This window comes from Miniopterus natalensis, chromosome 13 (assembly GCF_054644295.1).
Source record: "Miniopterus natalensis isolate mMinNat1 chromosome 13, mMinNat1.hap1, whole genome shotgun sequence".
Classification (NCBI taxonomy): domain Eukaryota; kingdom Metazoa; phylum Chordata; class Mammalia; order Chiroptera; family Miniopteridae; genus Miniopterus; species Miniopterus natalensis.
In genome coordinates this window covers 5,981,211-6,005,893 of record NC_142093.1, presented here as the reverse complement: position 1 = coordinate 6,005,893, position 24,683 = coordinate 5,981,211, and the positions used below count along the sequence as shown (strand labels likewise).

The 24,683-nt window shown below is 36.5% G+C and overlaps 1 protein-coding gene across 2 annotated transcripts in view; it reads left to right on the top strand.

Moving 5' to 3' along the window:
- The window catches only part of SMC6 (structural maintenance of chromosomes 6), a 54,930-nt gene that overhangs the window by 14,784 nt on the left and 15,463 nt on the right, over positions 1–24,683 (top strand). For both annotated transcript variants that reach the window (XR_015715509.1, XM_087823363.1), the window contains exons 5-20: positions 1,802–1,938; positions 2,837–2,898; positions 3,827–3,907; positions 4,959–5,060; positions 7,169–7,288; positions 7,379–7,477; positions 10,275–10,421; positions 10,698–10,786; positions 10,963–11,127; positions 11,497–11,675; positions 12,705–12,909; positions 15,703–15,817; positions 17,240–17,400; positions 18,798–18,933; positions 19,802–19,882; positions 20,958–21,128. Coding sequence is in view for 1 of the 2 variants with exons in the window: in XM_087823363.1 (XP_087679489.1) it covers positions 1,802–1,938; positions 2,837–2,898; positions 3,827–3,907; positions 4,959–5,060; positions 7,169–7,288; positions 7,379–7,477; positions 10,275–10,421; positions 10,698–10,786; positions 10,963–11,127; positions 11,497–11,675; positions 12,705–12,909; positions 15,703–15,817; positions 17,240–17,400; positions 18,798–18,933; positions 19,802–19,882; positions 20,958–21,128 (2,050 nt within the window). In the remaining variant the exon portion in view is untranslated. The remainder of the gene's footprint in view (positions 1–1,801; positions 1,939–2,836; positions 2,899–3,826; positions 3,908–4,958; positions 5,061–7,168; positions 7,289–7,378; positions 7,478–10,274; positions 10,422–10,697; positions 10,787–10,962; positions 11,128–11,496; positions 11,676–12,704; positions 12,910–15,702; positions 15,818–17,239; positions 17,401–18,797; positions 18,934–19,801; positions 19,883–20,957; positions 21,129–24,683) is intronic.

Here is a 24,683-nt window from a genome sequence, read left to right as displayed (position 1 = left end):
CTCTCCATTTGTGACATCTGAGCTGTCTTAGAGATGCTTGCCCAGCATGGTTAGGAGACCCCAGAGAACTGTGCCTTAAGACCCTTTACATGGGGCTCAGCCCATCCACCAGCCCTTTTTCAGTTACATGGGGACAGTGAATCCATTCTCCTCTGATACATCTCCCATGGAAACCTCTCACAGTGACCTCAGGTCTTGTGCCCCTGACTGTTCAGGTTCTTCTTGAACATGATCAGTTCACTGTTGCCTTCCTCGGCCTTCCTGGTTCAGCCCTGGTGGCATTGGGATCTTCACATCAGTCCTGTTTTGCCATCAGCTGTGGCACTGGGAGTGGGTTATGGAAGGCCCAAAACTCTAGGTTACAGAACTTACTGCAGATGAGCTGGTTACCCAGAGAAGGAACAGATGCATTGTATTTTCACATGGCTTTTTCCTTGGTCTTCGATCCCGTCAGTGTGTGATGCCAGTTACCTTTGTGGGGATAGGTTCACCCAGAGTTGAGAAAAGCCACATGCTTACCATGGCACTGCTTGTGTTGTCATTCTGAAAGAACTCTCACTGATAGTTGTCTCTCTTTTCACTTAAGCATCTCCCATACTTACAGATACTGGGCTCTGTAGCCCTTGACCCAAATTCATCATCAGCATTATCAGTGTGGTTGGGAAGGAGCAGTTAGTGCCCAGCTCAGTTCTCTCTCCTTTTACAGGTTTTTTGAGCACTGTGAGGCTTTTTTCTTAACCCTTAATTTTTTGAATAACTTGACTTATATTTATTTAATTCATATAGCAACAGGATGTCAGTGCCTTCAAAGTTCTCACAATATTAAAGGTAGCTTTAAAATGCAAGCTATAACTAGGAATGAAAATAGTAAAGTAGATGTTTGCTAATCAAGAGAGATGTTTGATAATTCAGAGAGCATATGTAGTCACTTTATTTTAAAATGTTTTCATGAAGTACATTCACTTAATACTAGGTAATCATATTAGTTAATGAAACAAATATTTTTATTGCTCCATATTGTAGGTCAGCTGCTCATTCCCGATCATACTTCTTAGTTAATGGATTTCAATCTTGAGTCTTCGTTAGAATCAGCTCCTGGAGGTTGTAACATTTCTGTTAATTACAACTTTGCAGAGCATATCTGTCTTCATTAGGTGTTTCTGAACAAAAGAAAACACATACACCAACCCACTTAGGGTAGCTTTTGAAAATGAGATTTATTGTGAAGATGCAGGGATATATGTCTTGGAAGCTTCCGGGAGGAAGTACAGTTGGGTCTCATGAGTGACCTGAGATAGGAGACCTTGGAACCAAGTGTCTTCTGCCTCTGGGTCTTTTTTTTTCCTGTCTCTGGTTTTCTCTCTGTGCATTTGTCTCTAGGCAGGTAGTCTCCCTTCCTTCAGGCCCATGTGGCACTCCTCTGTGCCACCTCCCCACCCTCCTCACCTAATTGACTGTGTACGTCCCCTCCTCCTGGTGACAAGAAGTGTGTGGGGAAGTGAGTGTCTCTCTCATTGTCTCTGAAGCATGTGTTCTCTTATTATTTAACAAATGTGTTTCTATTACAGTATAGATAGAATAGTCAGTTCTTTTTTATGAAGCTTCCCTTATTCTCAACTTTAATTTTTTTGTTAAGTGTGACATCTTTAACATTATTCTGTAGTAGCCTATCAGCCACCAGCCTCAGATGTATAGCGACTTTTCAAATGAATTAGCCAAATTACTTGGTAGTTTTGAAAATGTAGTAACCTAGTATTGTAATTGCACTGTACCTTCCTGTGACTTAACCTTATTGCTTTAGCTCAGCAGATATCTCAATAACATTAAGGAACAGAGGAGATGATGCCTACAGAGCAAATGTGTATGGAAACTCTATAGTGGTGCAACAGCACATCAGCATGGATGGAAGTCGATCTTATAAACTAAAAAGTGAATCAGGTTTGTCATGAATTTCTTTTCATTTCATATAAAATATTAGTAAATACCTAGTTTAAAAGAGTTAAGTGATTGTGCTGGTGTTTATTGAAAGGGTATGCCTATCTCTTGAACCCTCTTTCTCGTAAGGTGGTTTGTTGGTTGCATGCATACAAATATTATACGTTGGTGCACCACTGGTGGTTCTGCACCACAGAACCACAGGTAGCAGAATTTGTGTGTGTTTGAAACAGGCTATGCCGTTTGTTCTCATCTGCAGACCTCCTTTCACCCCCAGTTTCTATCACGTGGAAAGAGGTGGTTAGCAGAAGGTGGGGAAGGACATAAAGGAAAGGGGGGTGTTTCAGAGTCACTGGAGGGAGAGATGAGAAGGAACAGAAAATGCTTAGCTGAGGGGAGAAGAGAAGCACAGTCATTGCATCTGTGGATCTTCCTCTGTGTACCTGTGTCCTGATTAGTGTACCACCCCAGTTCATTCAGACGTACGCATATTCAGTGATACCTTTCTTTTCTATTTTATTTTTAATTTTTGTTGTTAATCCTCACCTGAGGATATTTTTTCCATTGCTTTTTCAGAGAGAGTAGAAGGGAGGGAGGGAGGGGACAGAGAGAGAGAGAGAAACATCAATGTGAGAGAGACACGTTGATTGGCTGCCTCCTGCACACGCCTCCAGGGCCAGGAGAGAACCAGCAACTGAGGTTCATGCCCTTGAGGGGGAATCAAACCCGTGACCCTTCAGTGCTCAGGTCCACACTCTAACCACTGAGAACACCAGCCAGGGCCAATGGTACCTTTCTTGATGGCAATGAAAAGTAATTAATCTTTATAAATAATTGCTCAGTTTTTTCCTGTATTATTGCCCTAGAAACAGTCTGGCTGTTTTGTCTTTCTTATAACTAGGCACCGTGGTTTCTACTAGGAAAGAAGAGCTGATTGCAATTCTTGATCATTTTAACATACAGGTAATTGCTAAATTGTTATTTTATAGGCGGTAAAATGAAGTTTAAAACTTTTTTCATTTATACTGGCCCTACATATTGTATAACTTAGGAACAGAATTATTTTCTAACATACCAATTGCTTTATTACTAACACCAGAGATATAAAACATAAGACTCTGACTCTTTTTGAAATAGGTAATTTTTTTTAAAAAGTTTTTCAACTATAATTTGAACTGTTACTATACTTTACTATCACCTTAACTGTACTTTATTTAACTTGTTAGCCAGAGGTGGATTAATCCAAGCAATGGTTCATTTAAAATGACTCCCCTCTCTAAAAGATAGAAATGACTCCAGCATTTCCATTTCTTTTACAATGTCTTCATAAAGAAATAACAACAAATGGGAAATCTGAAAAACTGCTAGAAAAATAAACAATACTTATCGTAATGCTGATTAAAAAGAAACTGAGTTGCTCTTTTTGTATTTGGAGAAACTAACTAACTTGCCCAAGGCTACATAGGAGGGTAGAAAGAGAGCCCAAATAAGGTCTCAAGTCAGCTGACTCCCACGCTAGGGCCTTTTCCACCCTTGTCCAGTGGTTAACCAGTAGCCAGGAGAGATATTCTATGAAACAGATGAAAGAATGAAAGCTTTCTAATAAAAACACTTCTTCAGAGAACTCTTGTGCTTTTGCCCTCATGGGATAGCAGAATATTTAATTTTGACTATAGTATTATTTTAGTATCATGAAATATTGGAACACTTTCTATTATAACATTTTTCTTTGTATATTTACCCTAATGCTCTAACCGTTGGCTAGTATTTAGCCTGCTTGATGGCACAATAGGTCAGTTTTATTGTATATATTCAGTTCATTTATCTTTAAGGCATTAAAGTGACATACTCAAAAATAACCTTTTGTTGCTTGTTTGTATGTTTGTTTCAGGTGGATAATCCGGTTTCTGTTTTAACACAAGAGATGAGCAAGCAGTTTTTACAGTCTAAAAATGAGGGAGACAAATACAAAGTAAGGAGCACCAAGTAAATGTAAACTTAACAAATGAACACATTCATAAGTTAAGCATATATTCTGAACATAATTCTTGTTCACACAGCAAATATTGGGGTTTTTTATTTAGCCACCTATTTAAAGTAATTATTATAGGACTAATTTAGGAAGTTGTTAAGATGGTAAATTAACACTACCAAAAATGTTAATTTTTTTGTAAATTGTTGCTTCTACTCTCTGACCCTTAATTCTGAGGGAGGATGGGTTATTATTTTCTAAAACTAATCTGTAAGGAAATACAAATGACTGCGCACACATACATAGTAACTTTTAAAAAAAAAATTATTAAATTTATTGGGTTGACATTGGTTAATAGTATCATATAGGTTTCAAGTGTGCATTTACATGGCACATGGTCTGTACATTGCATCGTGTGCCCACCCTCCAAAGTTAAGTCATCTTTCCTCACCATATTTGGCTCCCTTTGCCCTTTACCACCCCTACCCCGTTCCCTGCGGTAACCATCACACTGTTGTCTGTGTCTATGAGTTTCAGTTTTATATCCCATATATGAGTGAAATCATATGGTTCTTAGCTTCTTCTGTGTGAATAATAACTTTTATACCTTAAATTACTTAAAACTCAAAAAGCTAACAAAATTGTAACTACTACTAAAACTTTTGAATGGGGTTAGGCACTTTTCTAAAAATTTACAGTGCACTAAGATAAAACATAAAAATGTTTTCTCTGTTTCCATATTTGCTTAAAGAAGGGGAATCAGTGAAAGTCAATGTTCAAAATTGTATTACTATCACAGCAAAAGTGCTTTCTTCTGTGGCGTTTTAAGACCTTTTGCAAATGAACTTGTAGATATGAACATAGTAGGTTAAGTAAATTTTGGGTCTGAAATAAGACATGTTCTTTTGTGTTTATTTGTATTTGCTCAATTAATTATGTTCTTCATGTTTTGTTTATATAATTGGTCTGAAAGTTTTGGAGACCCAATTTTCTTTTTATAATTCTATGGAAATTTGCAAACTCTTCATTGTGTTTTCCTTGTTGTTGATAGTTTTTCATGAAAGCAACCCAACTCGAACAGATGAAGGAAGATTATTCATATATTATGGAAACAAAAGAAAGAACAAAGGAGCAGATAAATCAAGGAGAAGAGGTTTGTAAACACTTAATGCAGTTATTTTGAAATAATTCCTATAGGTCTTATAAATGGTATTGTAGAATTATGTACCTACATATATATATATATACACACACACACACACACACACACACACACACACATACATATTTGTCTATATAAAAGTAGTAACATTTTCAAAGCACTCTGAAGTATATGACATGTGGTTTTTATATTTAGGGTGTTTACTAGCCTTTTTGCTTTGTAATAATGGGTATGTACACATCTTGCTTCCTCTATTAGACTATAAACTGGAGGACAGGGCAATATCTTACATATTTATCCCTTAATGTACGAGCGATTGGTTCTACAATAAGATATCACTAGAGAAATAATAAGGAAGATGTTATCTTTGTCTAAAGAGATAATGATGATATAAGTTAGGGCTGTGGCAGCAGTAATGGAGAGAAGAGTTGAAATGCTTTGGGCAGATGTTATATAGTACCTGGAGGAGTAAAGTTGAGACAGAAGAGACATCAAGGGTGACAGAATGACACTCGAGCAGTAGAGTGAGTTTCTTAAGATAGGAAGCTTGGGAAGAGGAAGCAGTTTTTCCTTTCTTTTGAGAAAGATGGGGAATTCCATTTTGAACAAATTAATTTTGGGTTTCTTATAAAGTAGCCAAGTAGAAATGCAAAGTGGGAAGTTGAATGTATGAGTTAGGCACACAGAAGTCAAGCCTGGCCTGAGTAACGGAGTCATCAGTATAGTGTTGGTATCTAAGCCACAGGTGTTGCCTGAGACAGAGGAGTGAAAGAAATTGGGCCCAGGCCAGGCGCTAGCCATGAGAAATGCTCATGGAAGTCATAGAAGCCAAGGGAAGTGAAAATTTGAGAAGGAACTGGTCATGACTATACTGAGTGGGCAGACACCACAAGGTTTGACAAATATTTATATTTAGTGACATGATCTCTGTCGATGTCTGTGGCAAGACAAGTTTCTATAGTGATGAAACAGAAGACAGATTTGTGGGGCTAAAAATGTGAGGAAATGGAAGAGATAAAGATACTTTTCATGAAACACGGATGGAAAGAGGAGACTTTCGGAGGAGGAGGTGGCACCCAGGGATGGGTAGTGGTGGTTTTGTTTGTAAGTGGTGGTTATCTTTATAAGTGAATAAAAATCTAAATATGGTAAAGGAAAGGAGTCAGAGAGGAGAGCAAAGTGGAAACAAACATGAAAAGATGAGATGAAACATCAGCTAATGTATTTCTCCTGAGAAGGCAGGTGATGGTGGGATCAAAAATGCAGGTAGGCACTGGGGACTGGGCTCACAGATAATGAAGCCACCTCCTGTAGCAGAAGGAGGAGATGACTGCTTTAGATTTATAGACAAGGTGGTTGGAAGTTGGAGGTAATGTCTCTAATGACTACTAAGTTCTCTGAAGCAGAAGCAGGGAGAGCGAATGGAGAATTAGCGTGGCAGGTGCATGAGGTTTGAAGAGATGGACTGAAGTAATCCTGGAGAATGGGAAAGTGACTTGGATAGGGAAACACATAAGGTGAGCAGTGTAAGGCCCTAGTCGAACATGTAAGCCTGGATGAAGGGCAGCGGCTGTCCACCCAGGTGTACAGAATGTAAAGTATAGGAGCCACTTCAGAAGCTGTTGTAATGTCAGGTTCAGTATTTGTTTGATGATTTTATTTATTATTAAGAGAGAACTTGGATTAGAAAATTACACCTTATTTGATCTTTGGAAATAAGTTTCTTCCGAGCCTTCCAATATACTTGGAATGGGTAGGGAGTGTCCTTTGCCCAGAAAATGTATTGGTCTGTGCATCAGACCTGGGATAGAGGGAAAATGTAAGGGCTTCGCGGTTGTCTGTGCTTGTTTGTCTTAACTCTTTTAGCCCGTTGCTCCTCCTCACCTGAGGACATCTGGCCGTCGTATAGGGCAGACATTAACAGACTTCTTGCACCTAGTAAAATATACCAGAGACCCAAAAATGTTTTTATTTTCACCTTAAAGAAGTCCTGTTCTAGCAAATCTTTTTTAGTACTCATTTAGGCAGTGTATTCAAAAGAAATACATTTGTAAAAAGTCTTTTCAGTGTTATCAAGAAATATGTTCTTTTTTTTAAAGCGACTTGTTGAACTGAAGCGCCAGTGTTTAGAGAAAGAAGAACGTTTTCAAATTATTGCTGGTTTAAGCACAATGAAGACAAATTTAGAATACTTGAAACATGAAATGGCTTGGGCAGTGGTAATTTTCACTTAATTATTTATTCACATATATTTGTATTATACAAAGTATATTTGGTTACAGTTAGTGATTTGCTATATAATTTTTTAGGTCAATGAAATTGAAAAACAATTGAATGCTATCAGAGATAATATCAAAATTGGAGAAGATCGTGCTGCTAGACTTGAAAGGAAAATGGAAGAACAGCAGGTAATTATAGTTCTTTTATTTATTTTTTTAATCGTTATTGATTTCAGAGAGAGGAAAGGAGAGGGAGAGAGAGACATAGAAACATCAATGATGAGAGAGTCATTGATCAGGCCCACAACCCGGGCATGTGCCCTGACCGGGAATCGAACCCCGATCGCCTGGATCTTAGGTCGATGCTCAACCGCTGAGCCACGCCCAGCCGGGCTGTTAGAGGATTTCTTATGGGTAAAATTCATGTGGTATAAGTTGTTAGGTCTTTTAAATTCATTTCAACCTGAGATCTAAGAGCCCAAGTAGAAACTATGTTATTTATCTAAGATTCAGGAAAGCCACAGAGTCTTCCACTTGGGCTTACAAGTAGAAGTTGGTTGAGTGGTAAATAAAGGCAGTCATTTTCTGTTGGGGTCATCCACATGGATCTTCTTACCATATAGCAGATCCACTCTTTATATTTGCCTTTCCATTTTTGTTTTTTTCTGGCAAAGTTTTTTTTTTGTTTTTTTTTTAAATTCAAAATATTACAGATGTCTCTTTTTCTCCCCATTGACTCCTTTCACCCCCCTCCCCAGTCCCTCACCACATCATTGTCTGTGTCCTTGGGTTGTGCATATATACATATAAGTTCTTTGGTTAATCCCTCCCCCTCCACCCACTCGCCCCCCTCCATCCCTCTGAGATTTGTCAGTCTGATCTGTGCTTCCACGTCGCTGAGTCATGTCTGGATTTTTAAACAGTTTTATATAATCCATATACCGTACAATTCACCCATGCAAAATTTACAGGCCAGTGGTATTTTTGTATGTTCACAAGAGTGTACAGCCAGCACTATGGAATTCCTCACACACTGTCATGCCAGAAGTGAGGCTCCTGGCCTTTTCTTTCTGTATAGGACACCCCACCCCCATACTCTGTGTGGCTGACTGACCTCTTAGTATTTTGTTCTACTTAGGAGTTGTTGGCCCCCAAGCTTGGATGTAGTATAGAATGATCTTCCCTACCTTGCTTTTCTTAGTATACCTCCAAGTTAAGCAGATAAGTCTTTTTCTTCTAAGGGTTCTGACATTAACCCATCAAAGGTAATAGATAAGTATGTAAAATAACAAATGCTGAAAGTAGTACATTGTCTTGGTGATCTCTGGGCTGAGTTTCTTACTCCCTCCTCAGGTAGTAAATGGAAGTTCAACCCCACCCACTTCTCTCACCCCACATTTCTGAGATGTTCACCATATGCTTCTCAGCCTCATTTCTTAGCTTGTCATATGGAGAAAACTTAAGTGACTTCCCTCTTTAGATATTCACCATTCTAAAGATGGAGTCCCGTCTGAGTACTAGATGCTTACCTTTGTTTTCAGTTGTGAAAAGGAGAATCTTGAGGCCGGGCGATACTTATTTCTATAGATGTTTGCTCAGCCTACGTGTTTGAGCCCCGTGCGCAGTAAGTGGTGAACTTCTGGAGGGTAAAGACTATCTAACTGTGTTTACATCCTTCCTACTCTGTCTTACATAAAAATGTTGCCATAATACGTGCTCCGTTAATGATTATAGAGTGACTACTGAATAGAAGGTTTCTGAACAAATAGTGTCTAAAGCAGACTTGAAACTTATGTTAACCTAATTTAAAACTGAAAATATATGAGGTATTTAGTTTGTATAGCACATAGACCAACTTCAATTTTTATAAAAAACATACAGATTATATTATCAATTTTCTAATAATAGAGCTTTGTTATTCTGTGTAATGCTTCCTGAATGTCCTATGTAGTGACAGTTCCCTAATCTGTCTCCTAAGTTTTTCCTGAGCACTTGATTCAAATATCTTTCTTCATAGCTTTACATACATGCTCTAGACACTTAAAACTGAGCATAAATACCTGTGACAGAGACAATATGGCTCACAAATCCTTAGGTATCCACTATTTGCTCTTTCTAAAAAAAGTTTGCTGATTCCTGATGTAAACTATTCTCATAGTCACCCCTTCTAATCTATTACTATTGCCAGTGCCCCATTCTGGCCCCTAGTTACGTTTGCTTCAGAAATTCTGCTAACTGCTTACTGAAATATTTCCTTTAATTTTCCCCTCCACTCTGCCTTTCATGTTCTTCCAAAGTGATTTACTGTACAGATTTGGTCTTATCTTGTCTCCCTGTTGTCGAGAGGGTTAAGTTGTAAGCTGATCAATTGTGGAATTGAAGACCCTTCTACCCCGCTATCTCATCTCCCACCACTACCTCCTCAGTTTAATCTCCAGAAGTATTTTTAATTCCTAAATGGGTATTAATCCCTTTCTACATGCTTTTCCATCAGCCTCTAACACCTTTCCCCAGCTTTTCTCTTGGAACATTTTGATTAATCTTTCAAGCCTCAGCCCACATGCTACTCTTCCTGCTTTGAAGGCATGCCTTATTTTTTCTGTCAAACCAATGGGTTTCTTCTCTACACTTTCACAATTATAAATAGACGTACCTGACTTCAGCGTTAGTATATTCAGACTGTATGACCAGTTTCTGTGCCCATTTCTTTGCTAAATTGTGTCTTTCTTTAGTTGTGTTACTTGAAGACAATTGTTATGGCATCTTTGTATCCCCAGAAGATAGCATATTTGTTGGAAATGTGGAATTAAAATTTAATTACATGTTAGTATTTTATATAATTATATTTGCTTGCCTGATTTCTTGAGTTTATTTAGTCAGAGTGAAAGTAAGTTTATTATTGGGAGGCGAACTATATATAATTTTAAAATTTTCTATTTATTGAAGAAAAATAAAATATATGCCTACGATGTTATTTTTTTTAAAGGCCAGACTTAATGAAGCAGAAAATAAATACAAGGATATTCAAGATAAACTGGAAAAGATTAGTGAAGAGACAAATGCACGAGCACCAGAGTGTATGGCATTGAAAGCAGATGTTACTGCTAAGAAAAGAGCCTATAATGAAGCTGAGGTGAGAGAAACTGTCCAACCTGGAATATTAAAAACTGCATGTCAAATATAAATACTTATTGTTTATTTTTAAAAGAGGTTTTGTAATTGTTTCAAAATCTGTGTTGCTTTAAGACTTTAAAAAATGTAATGTTTTCATCTGGCCATTTATGTACTTTATTTAAAAAATGTTTTTCTGCTTATATTCAACCTCTGATTTGAAGACTGGCCAAGTGAACTTGAATGGGATGTTTTTTAATTTTTTTGTTTTACTGAAGTGTGTTTAATTTTTTGTTAGGTTTTATATAACCGTTCCCTGAATGAGTACAGAGCATTGAAGAAAGATGATGAGCAGCTTTGCAAAAGAATTGAAGAGCTCAAAAAAAGGTAAGACAGTTACTGTGCAGTTTTATGGTCGCCTCATTTGTAATAAAGCAGTCTCAGTGGAGTGGAGCACTGTATTTTCTGTATTATTGCTAAAGGGATTTTATCACGTTGCTTTATGTTTTTTAAATGTTAGGTTTTTTATTTAACATGTTCCACTTTGGATTATTTACTGTTAGTGCCGATCAGTCTTTGGAACCTGAGCGGTTGGAAAGGCAAAGAAAAATATCTTGGTTAAAAGACAGAGTAAAGGCCTTACAGGATCAAGAGAGTTCCGTCGGTCAAGAGGCTGAGCAGTTTCAGCAAGCCGTAGACAAGGACAGGGAGGAACATACTAGGGTTCGGTAAGTTTCGGCGCTTAAATTCATATAGTTTTGTTCTTTATAGTAAGAGAGAAAACTTTGGGGTTTTGTTTGTTTGTTTCTTCCACATAATAAGGGAACTTTTAAAGTCATTGTTTTGGGACTTTTAGGGTTGGATAACTCCTGGGATTTCTGTCTTCATCATTATTGCATCTTTTTTTTCATGCTAAGTTTCAAGGATTTCTGATGATTTTTCCCTAGTAACACACTTACTTTCAAACAAAGGCATCTGCTTTTAGTTTTTAGGGTAGCTGGGTCTGTCTCTGGTATACAGGTACTCAGGGAAAAGGCTGAATATTTCTGTGTAACTATATCACAGATCTGCTCTGTTCTCCCGCTTTTATTTTCTAGGAGAGAAGAATTAGATGTGAAGCACACACTGAACTATAACCAGAGGCAACTGAAAGAACTGAAAGACAGTAAAACTGATCGACTGAAACGATTTGGCCCTCATGTTCCAGCTCTTCTTGAAGCGATAGAAGATGCTTATAGACGTGGGCAGTTTACCTATAAACCTGTAGGCCCCTTAGGTATTTGTCACCATTTAGTCAGGATATAATAAACATGAGACATACGGCTTTATTTTCAGGAATGGGTCTGTTGAATCTAGTTTTAAAATTCTATTATCAAAGAGCAGTGTAGCTGTATGTAGATTTTAATTGTATATATTTCAAGAAATAGTAATGAGTTACCTTGAACTTTGTAGCTTTCCTTTTGCATCTTTAAAGCATAAAATAGTCAAAAGAAAAAGAACTTAGGAAAAGTAATTATAGAGTTAAATAGTCTGATTCCAACCCTCTTCCTGAATGAATGAGTAAATGAACTAACTTGAATGTAACTGGTTAGTAGGGAAATCCAGTGACATTAAGATGTGTTTGGAAGATGCTCACCGCTTGAGTTTTGTGTAGCCTTTAGAAAAGGAGTCTTATTCTTGTTACTTCTGTCAAGGATGGGCAACAAGGTTTCTACGTCCTATTTCAACTAAAACCGGGTTATGTCATTATCTCTGCACATGAGACTTTAAAAATCAGTGAGTTCTCCTAAGGCATCATCTCTAATTCTCTGTGTCATTGGGTGGCAAGGATGCTGTAAACATAAACATTTTGTTAGTAAAGGACTGTATTACTGTATAAGTACAGTGTTAGGGGTTGTATTAAGCACTGTAGTATATGTCTCTTTAATTACATATGCACCTCTATGCCAGGGTCCATTTCAGTGAATGAGGCATTTTTTCCCATTATAAGTCTAAAGTTCCAGTATTTGTCAGTTTTATAGAAAATAATAATCTATTTTATTGGTTTTCAAAACACCACTCAAAGGCTGCAATACTATAAACTTACATAGAAAAACCACTGTTTTTAGAGTGGGGCAGCTTTTTCCACAGGGCTTAGTGGGTTTCCTCCCCAGTGTACTCAGTGGGTCCGTGGGATTTCCCCTGCAGTTAAAGTAAGATTTGTAATATCATTTAAGCTGCTTTATATGAAAATATTTTAAAATCATTATAATCTATTTCAAAATAAGAATTTATGGGCCTTTTAATAATTTTCTCTCACGTGTAGGAGCTTGCATTCATCTTCGAGACCCTGAACTTGCTTTGGCTATTGAATCTTGCTTAAAAGGACTTTTGCAAGCCTATTGTTGCCATAATCATTCTGATGAAAGAGTACTTCAGGCACTGATGAGAAAGTTTTATTTACCAGGGACCTCACGGCCACAGATAATAGTTTCTGAGTTTCGGAATGACTTGTATGATGTACGACACAGGTAAGGCGTCAGTAACTAAATACTGTTTCTGGTTTTGCTTAATCGTGTGCAAGGTCACAAAGAATTAAAACACCTTTTAATCATGTCTACACTACTGATTTGTAAAATTGCATCAGGCCACTTCTTTATTTTCAGGTAGATAAATAAAAGAGATACTCCGTGCCCTTGAGGTCCTTTTGTGAGGTCTATTGTGGGAGACTGTACAGTGAAATAGATGCTGATATGGGAAATGGTGCGGACCTAGCCAAAGGAAGAGGGAGGCAATGAGGAAGAACTTGGGCACTTCGAAGATTCTGTAAAGAGCTGTGATTGTTTTCTTTGATAACCCTAACCTCCCAAAGCAAAAATACCTAAACTGACCTCTTTACTAGCAGCTGTCTGGCTGCCACTTCTAACTATGTTCATATTTTCCAATTTATTCTTTGTCAGCTTTGATAAAATTGGATTGCAAGGTGTAGTTGTGGTTGAGATGAGAGAATAATTAGATGTTAGTATGTAAGTTAGGGAAAAATCAGAGAAGAGAAGAAAATGATTTACCTTCTAACTGATGAGCTTGTTAATTGTGTTCTAGGCAAATAGAATTTTATGTGCAAAATGCATGGAGGCATGACAAATTATTCTGCAAAAACAGCATTTGCATTATACATAGCAAGGAATGGGTTAAAAGATATTTAGGACAAAATCAATAACACTTGTAACTTAAATATATAAGAGAAAGAAGAATTGAGGATGACTGCTAGGTTTTTGGCTGGAGTGGCTACCGAACAGATGTGCCAATAACTGATTTAGGAGAAATATAAGAAAAAAGTGGATTTGTTAAAGTAGTTAAGTCCTCTATTGGAATTGTTGATTTTGAGCTTTTATGCTAGAAATAAGGATTGGGAGTTAAGAGTGTGTTCTTTGCATGAGAATTTCACCTTATGTTAATTTCTAGTTTGATCCTGGCTTCTCAAACCTCATAAGAGGAAAATTTCAATTGTGCTACCAGACAACATTGCTATGGTAACAATGACCCCTGACAGGATAGTTGCAGCTGGAATGGGGGACTGTCTGTCCTGTAGACAATCAAATTTAATATGTATAAAAGCCAGTCTTTAGATTTCTACCCTAAAACCTGCTCTTCCTAATATCATCTCCGTCTTCATATTTTAGTCACTTAAGCGAAAACCCTTGTCATTCTTGACTCCTCTCTGCCACCCCCACACCCTATTGGCTATACTTTTAAAAAATATATCTAGAATCTAAACACTTCTTCAGGGTCTATCCTAGTTCTAGCTGTTATCCAGCCTCACTGGAGTATCGTAATAGGCTGATCTTTCTGCTTCTGGTTCCCTGTCACACCCACACTCAGTATGGAAGCGGGAGTGGAGCAGGTGATGTCATTCCCCTGTGCAAAGCACCCTGTTCATATTCATCCTGTTGAGGCCTTGCTGCGACCTCTGAGACCTTACGATCTCACCAGCTCTCCTGTTCTTGCTGCAGCATTCCCCTTGCTGCTCAGTCCACCAGAGCACACTGGCCTCCTGGCTTCTCTACCACCCCCTTTCAGAGCCTTTGCAACTGCTGTCCCTCAGGATGCGAGTGTGACTCTCCCATTTCTTCAGGTGTCTGCCCAGTGTCACCTGTGAGGCTTTCCTAACCTTGTTTTGTGTGAAAGGGCACTATGTCACTTTCTTTAGTCTCTGTCTCCCTTCAGAATGCCAGCTCCATGGTGAGAACGATGTAGTCTGTTTTGCTTATTTCTGTTTCATCCTCTGAACAGCACCTGGCACTTAGTAGGTGCTCAGTAAATGTCAAATTAATGAATGAATAGGTGTGAAACATACAGGGTGGGGCAAAAGTAGGCTTACAGTTGTGCGTTTATGCTCCCATTATTATTTATTAATTACTGCATCGTTTTCCACACAAACTGTAAGCCTACTTTTGCCCCTCCTTGTATATACAAAGATACCTTCTTTGTTTTAAAATTCTAGGACTAAGACGGCACTAACAATACCGTGACCGTTTCACCCTCAGCTATTCATTGCTTCTGTCCTGCTATTCTTGGTGTACTCATTCTTCACTGCTGTTAATAGCGCAGATGTTTAAAATTTTAGTTGAAAGATTGAATGTCTCTTTAGGGAGCCCAAATTATAATTCCTAAGAATATCTTTTCTCTCATATTTCCTCTGTGTTCATAATAATCTTTACGCAGTTTTTCTTGTCTCAGTAGGAAAATTGTTTAGCTTTTCAAAACGTTTTAATTAATTGACTTTTATATTTACATATGATAGCATATAAGGTTTAAGGAAGGTGTAATTATTATAACAGGTGGTAGGGCATAATGTTTAAGAATATGGGCTCTGTAAATGTTAAATCACTATGTTGTACCCCTGAGACTAATACATTGTATGCCAACTCTACTTTAATTAAAAAAAAAAATCAAAGAAAATCTGGGCTCTAGAGCTGAGCTGCCTAGCTTAAATCCTAGCCCAAGCATTTAGCAAGCTCTGTAACGTTGGGGAATTTATTAAACTCTGAAGCTTTCTCATCTGGAAAAAAGAAATGGAGAGAATAATATCTATTTCATGGTTGCTGTAGGATTAGATGAGCAAATAATATTCTTATAACAGTGCCTAGCACATACGATATAAATGTTTGCCAAGTAAATAAAGCAAACCTCATCAGATGTTTTCAGATGTTCCCAGATATTTGTCGTTGTCTTATTCTCATCTATGCACCCATCAATATATACAGGTGTGTTTCCATATAACTGAAGTGTGATGGTAACCCTTCTATGTTTTTGGCTCCTAGAGCTGCGTATCATCCTGAGTTCCCGACGGTACTGACAGCTCTGGAAATAAATAACGCAGTTGTTGCAAACAGCCTGATTGACATGAGAGGGATAGAGACCATCCTGCTAATCAAAGTAAGACCAGATGCAGCTGTGTTTACATTATTTAAAACACTTCAAAACTGAAGTGGGTTACATAAGATGCCCTCCCATATCACGGAGCTGTTACTGTTTGTCGTTGTGCTTTTACCTCATAGGAAATCTGTAGAATAGTGTAGAGCTGGTGGGTTGTGTGCTTTCTGCCCCAGGGAACTTCATTACTTTCAGCTTCTTTGTAAAATAATTTCACAAGTATATATTGTTTTGATGCATGATGCTATAGATTTTTTTGTTCATGATTTCTTGATTGCCTGCCAAATTCATTTTTTATTTACTCTTACAGATACACATATTATTATAATTCTACTTTTTAAACAAATACTTGACTTCATATTTTATGAATCTATTTTCTTAAAAACTTAAGTGCTGTAAAATCAGTATTTAAGTGCTGTAAAATCATGTATTTTTATGTACTTGTTTGATTTGATCACCATATTGTGTTTTATCTATTGGAATAAATTTGCTGGGAAGGAATAAGGAAATTTAAAACAGAAATATGTAATCAAAACAAACACATTAGAGTCTGTTTTTTCTCATTAATGAAACTGAGAAGTAATGGTGTTGGTAATCCAGGTGTGTGTGTGTGTGTGTGTGTGTGTGTGTGTGTATTGCACATTCATGTTGTAATTGGTAATCCAGGTTGTGTGTGTGTGTGTGTGTGTGTGTGTGTGTGTGTATTGCACATTCATGTTGTAATTGGTAATCCAGGTTGTGTGTGTGTGTGTGTGTGTGTGTGTGTGTGTGTGTGTGTATTGCACATTCATGTTGTAATTGGTAATCCAGGTGTGTGTGTGTGTCTATTGCACATTCATGTTGTAATTCTTGTGGGCTTGGCTCTATTATATTTTAGAAGGATATGTGAAAGAAAATAATGAAATTCTAGTGTAAAGATCTGTGCCGAGAGAGGTTAAGCCTATTTCCCCTTTTTACTTCCTCTAGGGCTTAAGTATTTCTAGGCTTGTTTTTTCTAACATAATTCAGTATATTAATGTTTATTGGAATTTGCTATTCAGTTGCATCATTTCTAGGGTGGAAAAGTCATTTAGAAAAAATAAGACTTGCATGAACTGGCTTAAAGTAAATATTTTCGTGGGAAAAGTTACTTAAAATAATTTTTAATTTTAAATGGATAGCAATATTAGAATTTAAAAATAAAATGTATCAGTTTGTCATAAAGCATTATTTGTTGTGCTCTTTTGAAGACCCTTAATAGTTTTAATTCTTTGAATCTTGAAAGTGGTTTTTAAAATTATTTTGTTTAACTTCATGGAATTATTTAACTTGAATGTTTAAATAAAAAATGTTTGATTCTTAATGACAGGTAGCATTTTGAAATTGTGTGCATCAGAAATGCTTTGGCATAACTTTAAAAAAGTATTCTTCCTCTGTTGCTTTTAGAATAATTCTGTGGCTCGTGCAGTAATGCAGTCCCAAAAACCACCCAAGAATTGTAGAGAAGCTTTTACTGCTGATGGTGATCAGGTTTTTGCAGGACGCTATTATTCATCTGAATATACAAGACCTAAATTCCTAAGCAGGGATGTGGATTCTGAAATAAGGTTGGTGTCCAGTGTAGCTGTGCTATGTTATTTCTACTGCTTCCTTTGGAGACCGTACATATTTTATTAGGTGGCATGTGTTCTTTCTCCATGTAGAAAGTAATTAAAAACTAAGGAGAAGCACTCTATGAAAATACATAACAGAATTCGTCCTACCCAGAAAAAACTTAGCCATTTTGTTTATGTAAATTATGTTGATTCCTTCAATTTATTCTAAATATTCAGAAAAATGTTTTAATAACAATATTATTTGTTGGTTTTTATTTTTGGATTAAGCTCTAAGTTTTAAAGTTTGTTTATTTGGTAAATTTTTATTGTTTTAGCAAAATTACTATTTGTTAATGTATAGATTTGTATATGATAAACATTTCTTATTAAATCCTGAGGAACCATTTTAAATTTTTGCATCTGCCCCATTTTTACCAGAAATACCACAATTATTATTCTTTCCTATTTTTATCATTTGTTTATAATTTATTCAGTTAACATTTTTTATTATTATTTTTTAAATTTTGAGAATTCTAGCAAGGTAGCACAGTTATAATATCATCAAATTTAAGGTGCTATGTTATTTTACATATTAGAAAAAAGCAAAAAGCTGCTAATTGAACCATGGACTAAAAGATGATTTCAGAGATGTTAAAATGTGGGGAAACATGCATCTTATTAAATATGGCACACGCTCTTCGTCAGAGAAGTTTTTCTTAACTGCACAGTGGATCGTGGTTGTCTTCCACCAGGCGCAGGACTTTGGGCGACAGGTGCCTGTGGTGAGGCAGGAAAGGATCACTTCTGGAGGCAGTGACTGCTGACAGGAGACCTCATGGCTTTGGCACCTGCCCGTTACCCTCCCCCCCTTTTCAAGCCCCCCTCCCCTTCACTCTCACTCCCACACTCGTAGCATTTATTCACCGATGTGAATAAATGGTGAACTGACTGTCAGTTTTAGCTTTCCATCCCTCGACCCCTTTGTGCAGGTCTTCCCATCCTCTCCCCTAGTTGGTTGGTCCAGCTGTTGAAAACTTTATAGAATGCAGTTCAATTGTCATTTCTCCCAGCTGCTTATGTTCCATGGTGCTATGGACATACAGTGTCCTGTTCACATTTTAATGTTATGGTTTATTTCCTAATTTTTTTCTCTTTTGTTTGAGTCCGTCATGTCTTAATTCTGTTTCTCCCTCTGTCTATAACTATGTACAGTGTCCGCCACACAGAAATTGTATCATAAATACATATTAATGGAATAAATAAAACTTGACTCCAGTTTAGATATTTTTTGAAATCCATAGGGTTTTGAAAATAAGCTATTAAAAATAAGCTTTTCTTCGTAAAGACCTGAAGTATTTGTCATATTCAGAAATAGTTTTAAATTATTTTGTACCCTTTCCTCTATCAAGTGAATTGGAGAATGATGTTGAAAATAAGAAGGCCCAGATAGTAAATCTTCAGCAACATTTGTCTGCCCTTGAAAAGGATATTAAACGCAATGAAGAATTTCTTAGACGGTACCAACTACGTTATAAAGAGTTAAAGGTAACAAAAAAATATACATCATTTTGTTTCCTCAACTTGTCACTTCCAAGCTATTTTTTAAGTTCTACCATTTATTTAGTTAAGGAGTAGTTCTCAGACTTTCTGGGCTCAATCCCCTTTACAGTCTTAAAAGAGCTTTCACATATGTGGGTTTTACCTATCAGTACTTACATTGTTAAAAATTAAAATTTAAGAGTATTTATTAGTTCACTTAAAAACAACAAACTCATTATTTGTTAACATAAGTAACATTTTTATGAAAAATAACTTTTCCAAAACCAAAGCTATTTAACAAGATTGACATTTTTATATTTTTGTAGTAAATATCTATTATCTGGCTTAATAAAACTCAACTGAATTGTGAGGCAACCTTCTGCAATCAGTCTGTTGCAATAGTATACGTCATAAGAGTTGTAACCTCCTGTGAGAAAATCATGGTAAAATGCTGAATGATGTCTTAGTGTTTCATGAGAATAATTTTGACCTCATGAACCCCTGAAAGAGTTCCAGAGGCCCCCAGGAGGTACTTGAATTGCACTCTGAGACCCGCTGAATTAGAATAATCTTTCCGTAACTCTATCTGGATATTTCAGAACAATTTTTCTCAGTGGATTCAACATTGTCATCATTTTAAATGGGAAGATGGAGTACTTACATCTTTTTGGTGTTGGAATGGATTACCAGTGAGGGTGTATGGCAGACTTGATCATGTAACTTACTTTGGTTCATTTAATACTAATGTGTCTCTTTCATTAAATACAGAGTCCTTCTATATATAGAGTAGAACATCGTGGATTAATATATCCTTTCCAGGGTCTTTATTTTTAATTTATTTTTATGTTACTAAAATTTAAATTCTTTCTTTCAGATGAAAATAAGAAAAAATATTTCTGAAATTCAGGAACTTGAGAATATAGAAGAACACCAGTCTGTAGATATTGCAACCTTGGTAAGATTTTTCCCTCAGTTTAATGTTATAAAAGACAAGATGGTGATTTAGTTTAACAGCATCTGCTCTCAGCTTTTTTTTTACCCATTTCCTTGAGGCTGCTTTTTACGATTGCAGTCTCCACTTAGAGATAAGGTAGAAACTACCTTGTGCATGGCCTCAGGTTCCTTATTGTTTTGTCTATATGACTTGCATATATAATAATTTTGTCATCTACATGAAATGAAACTTTACCAAAGCTTAATTGTGCTCTTAAAATTAAACAGTGACATTTTAAACCATGTTGCCTCACATAGTGTTTTCAGAGTTAATTGGTCTCAGTAGTAATGTACATCCTTTAGTCAGTTATGTTTGGTCTCTTTGCACGGTTTCTTTTCCCCAAGTTAATAGTTTTCATTTTAATTGACCCCATATTGATTATTCTATTTTTATTTTTTTCAGGCAGCGGGTTTGATACTCAGCTTAGCTTCTCTGAGCTGTGATAAACGAAGTAGATAGATCGCAGAGCCTCGTGAAGGTGGCGAGGCGCTGTTTAGCCCGTGCTCCCGCCCTGTCAGCTGCTGGCGGACACAGGCATGAACCAGACAGGTTAAGTCCCCGCAGCCGCGGAGCTTTACACTGAGCTCATGGAAATTTGTCTTCACTTTTTATTAGTAACCTTGTTGCCCACTTGTTATTTTTCTGCTTTAATTCATTTTACTGATAGACTAAGTTTCTAACAGTTATGGACTACGACTTATTTTTGTTTACTCAGCATCTAGCACATGGTCTTACACAAGGTAGATATTTAGATGCACTGTATTTTGAAAGAAAAGTGAGTAGATAGAATAAAAGTTACTTCTTTTCATTATGCACAATGTAGTTTTAATGTGTGTCCTAGTGATGTCTCTTATTTTTGAACCTGTTTTCTTCTTCCTAATTTACCATCGAGAGTATGAAAATATCCTAGCAGTCTTTGAATTTCTTTTATCTGATGTGCCTGTAGTTTCTCCTCTCTTAGAATTGTTTGTTCTATTTTTCTATCTGATGACAAAAATATTTTAGTTAACTCTATATGCTCTGTAAATGTAACCAGGAAGATGAAGCTCAAGAAAATAAAATCAAAATGAAAATGGTGGAGAAAAGTATGGAACAGCAAAAAGAAAATATGGAATATCTTAAAAGTGTGAAAATAGAAGCAGAAAATAAGTATGATGCGATTAAACTGAAAGTTAATCAGCTGTCAGAGCTAGCAGATCCATTGAAGGTATGTATTATTGTTATTCTATAATATATGTATCTTAGGTTTTAATTTTATATCTACGGTGTACTCATTAGATATTACCCTAACAGAATTTATGTTTAAATGTTAATATAACCACAGAAAAATAGAATGTAAACCAAATTTTCATCGTTAGATCAATTAGAATGAAATGCTTCTGCTCATGCCTTTATGAGAATAAATTGCCAAGTTTCTGTTTGTCCCAGAAGATTACAGAATTTTCCCCCTCTTTATTTTGATTATTTTTTTTTTTTTTTAATTTTTTTAGAGCCAGAGCCAGGGACATCTTGTCTGTCTGCATTGTTTCTGTGCTTGCCTGTTCTGTTGTCCCACTTTCCTTCAGTAACTCAAGCCAACTTGAAATAAAGTGCTGCTCAGTTCCTGTTGATTGGCATGTCCCAGTTATGTATGTTCCAGCTTGAATTCAGTTGACGCTTTTTAAAACCAAATTTCGGGAAATAAAATTATTCAGAAGTTAAATTGTGTAAATTTCCCTGAGTTGTTTATTAGCTTACTTACCAATATTCCCTTGTCATTATCATTTTTATGGATAGCTTAATTATTTTCAGAATTTCAAACTTTATAAGACAGAAGAATGAATAGTATATTTTAAGAGGAGCGGGGTATTTGATGATATCACTCTAACATACCCCCCCCCTTTTTTTTTTTGCGGGAAAATTATTACCCCCTGTGTATCAAAATGTGTTTAGATATTTTTAGAGTTTAAAAGAATTTGCATGCATAAAAAATTTTACTGTAATTATGTTTATTGAAAATTTTAAAAGACGTAATAGAGTTGAGAGAACATTAGCGTAAGTTAGAAGTTTTGCTGCATAGAAATAGCTTTCCCCTATTTGTGGTAGGTTTCTCTGTAGTTACTGTTCGTGGAGCTGGGATTTCTGCGTGCCGTTATAACCTAAGATGGATTAATTGAGGTGGGGAGAGGGGGTTGGGGGGTTGGGGATGGAAAGAAACTTTGCCTGGGGCACTGGTGCACGATGCAGTGTGCAGATGATGTTTTACTGGGTTGTACACTTGAAGCCTGAATGGTTTTGTGAGTCAGTGTCACCCCAATAAATTCAATAAAATAAATAAAATTATGACTGAGAAACTGAAAAAATATATAAAATAGGAAAATAGACTAACTGGTTAAGAAGAATATATAGTTTAAATGTTAACGTTGTGAGGAAGGAAAATGTATTAAAGATAATACTGAGAATGACAAATAGAGTAGCTGCTACAGGAAATAAAAAGACAAAGCCTAAGATAAAAAAAGAAAACAAAATTTATTTTTAAAAGAAGAAAAAGAATAAAATAAATATGAAAATTATCAAGAATAGACAACATAGAATTCAGAACTCAAGAATTAGAGCAGTAAAGTTACAACAAAGGTAAGATTAAAACTTTTTTTTTCCCCATGGGTGAAAGCTTGAGCAAGGTCACAAAATCAAAATGAGGAAATATGCTAAAACGATACAGAAAAAGAAAGCTTAGCACCTAAATTATTTATCCCAGACTTAAAATTAAGAAACAAGAAATGATGAAGAGTAAGCTATGTTCTGTTTTTTTAGGGACCTCTAAGCTAAAACAACTCCTGGAATTGGGAGTCCATAAATAAGTTCAAGAGCAGAAAAATAGGGGCAGAAGGCAGTAAGAATTCTTGATCTTAGCTCTTTGCCTTGGCTCCCAATAACTGAAAGCTAGGAGGTGAGTCCTTCAGTTAACCTGCATGCCATCAGCTGGTAGCCAAGAGGTTTTCCATCTCAATGTCACATCCCACTGGCCATCAGTAACAGTAGGACAAGGGGACTTGGCTAACAAAGTAATTCCTGAGAAACTGCACTCCTTGGTTTTACATCAGCAGCTTCTAGACATAATCTGCTTGCTGTTAGGATGTCTGTTCATTTTGTGAGGGGTGCTGAGGAGGCGAGTATTCTGTTTAAATATGCAGCATTGAGATCTTAGTGTAGGGGCATTTTTCTCACTTTGAATAAGGTTTCATGTTTTATAGTTTTTTCAAACCTCATAATTAACGTAGGTTTATATGAAACAAGTAGCAGTTTATCCAATGGCACTGAGTAGAATTCATTGTTTAGACGTCTAAGAGAATCAAGTTTTTCAGTGATTCTGTCCTTTCTAGCAGCTCTGTCTGTTTTCTAAAGGCCATAACTTCTTGCAGGTAGAAACTCTACAGGTTTAGGGCTGCATCAGAGTTTCATTTTAGACCTGTCCCATCCTGGGCCTCACCCTGAACCAGGACAGATGTCATTAACTTGCTTTTATTATCTCTAGCTCTTCCTCTCACCATGAGGAAGATGAAGTTAAATGAAACACTCTCTTGCTTTCCTTTTCGTTCTAAATTGGATGGTACCCAGGACAGATTTATTAAATATACAAGGACAAGTCAAACAGCACGGTGAACTTGGAGAAAGGGATATTAACCTTTGTAGCTCCTGTCCTGTTATTTTGTAAGTTAGGCTTTCCCTGTCCCAAGTTGCCAGGAGGGAAGATTAACCAGCACAGATGTGTCCTGAACCCCTCCCGCTCCCTAAAGCTGAATTTCTCCCTAAAGCAAATGTCGGCCTATTTGTTTTGACAGCTTCTACCAAAAATGATTAGAAAACGTAGTTCTGTTTTTAGAAAACAGCCATTCTCTTTCATAAGCTGTTCTAATTTCTAATTGTTATCTCTCCTGCTACACAAATTGCACCCATTTTCTTTTACTCTGTTTGATGTAAAGGAACAGCTTATCTCCGTCCTTCATGTAACAGTGTTTTTATTTTTAATAGAACTCTTTTATAAAAGCTATATGTTATCAGATGTCTACCATGGGTGATACTTTTATCACTAGGAACAAGATGCAGGAAATTGTATTCTTAGGTTAGGGAATAGCCTAAAAAATCCTCCATTATGTGAGGTAAATATTTTCAGTATTTAGATACCTGTTTTCTTTTGGGGGATATCTCCATATATTGTCCTGTGTGATGCTGTAGTTGCTCTTTTGGTTTGTATTTGTTCCTTTCTCTGTTTATAACTGACTCTTAAGGCTGAACATTATAATCAGAGTGTAAATGAGCAGTGCTAGGCTCAAAAAACAGATAAGCAAACTAAAATTTAATTTGGTGGCTCTTAAATCAGGAGCCTTTTAAAAACAGTTTTATTGAGATATAACTGATGTATAATAAATACACATATAAAATGTTTGATTTCATAAATTTTTACGTGTGTATACCTGTAAAACCTCACAGTTAGAAAAAAGAACATGTCCTCCATGCTCAAAGTTTCCTCATGCCCCTTTGTCATCTCTCCCTCCCTACTCCCTGCCCCTTGTCCCCAGGCAGCTGTCAATCTGCTTTCTGTTCCTATAGTCTGCACATTTTCTAGAATTTTGGAATCACACATTATGTACTGTTTCTTCTTTGCAGTTTGACATTTTTTAGAACCTAACACACACAGTCTAGCACGTAATGTATACACTGTTTATAGTTTGAAAGAAAGAGTGAGTGGGATGTAAGTTACTCTTTTTTATTATGGTAATCA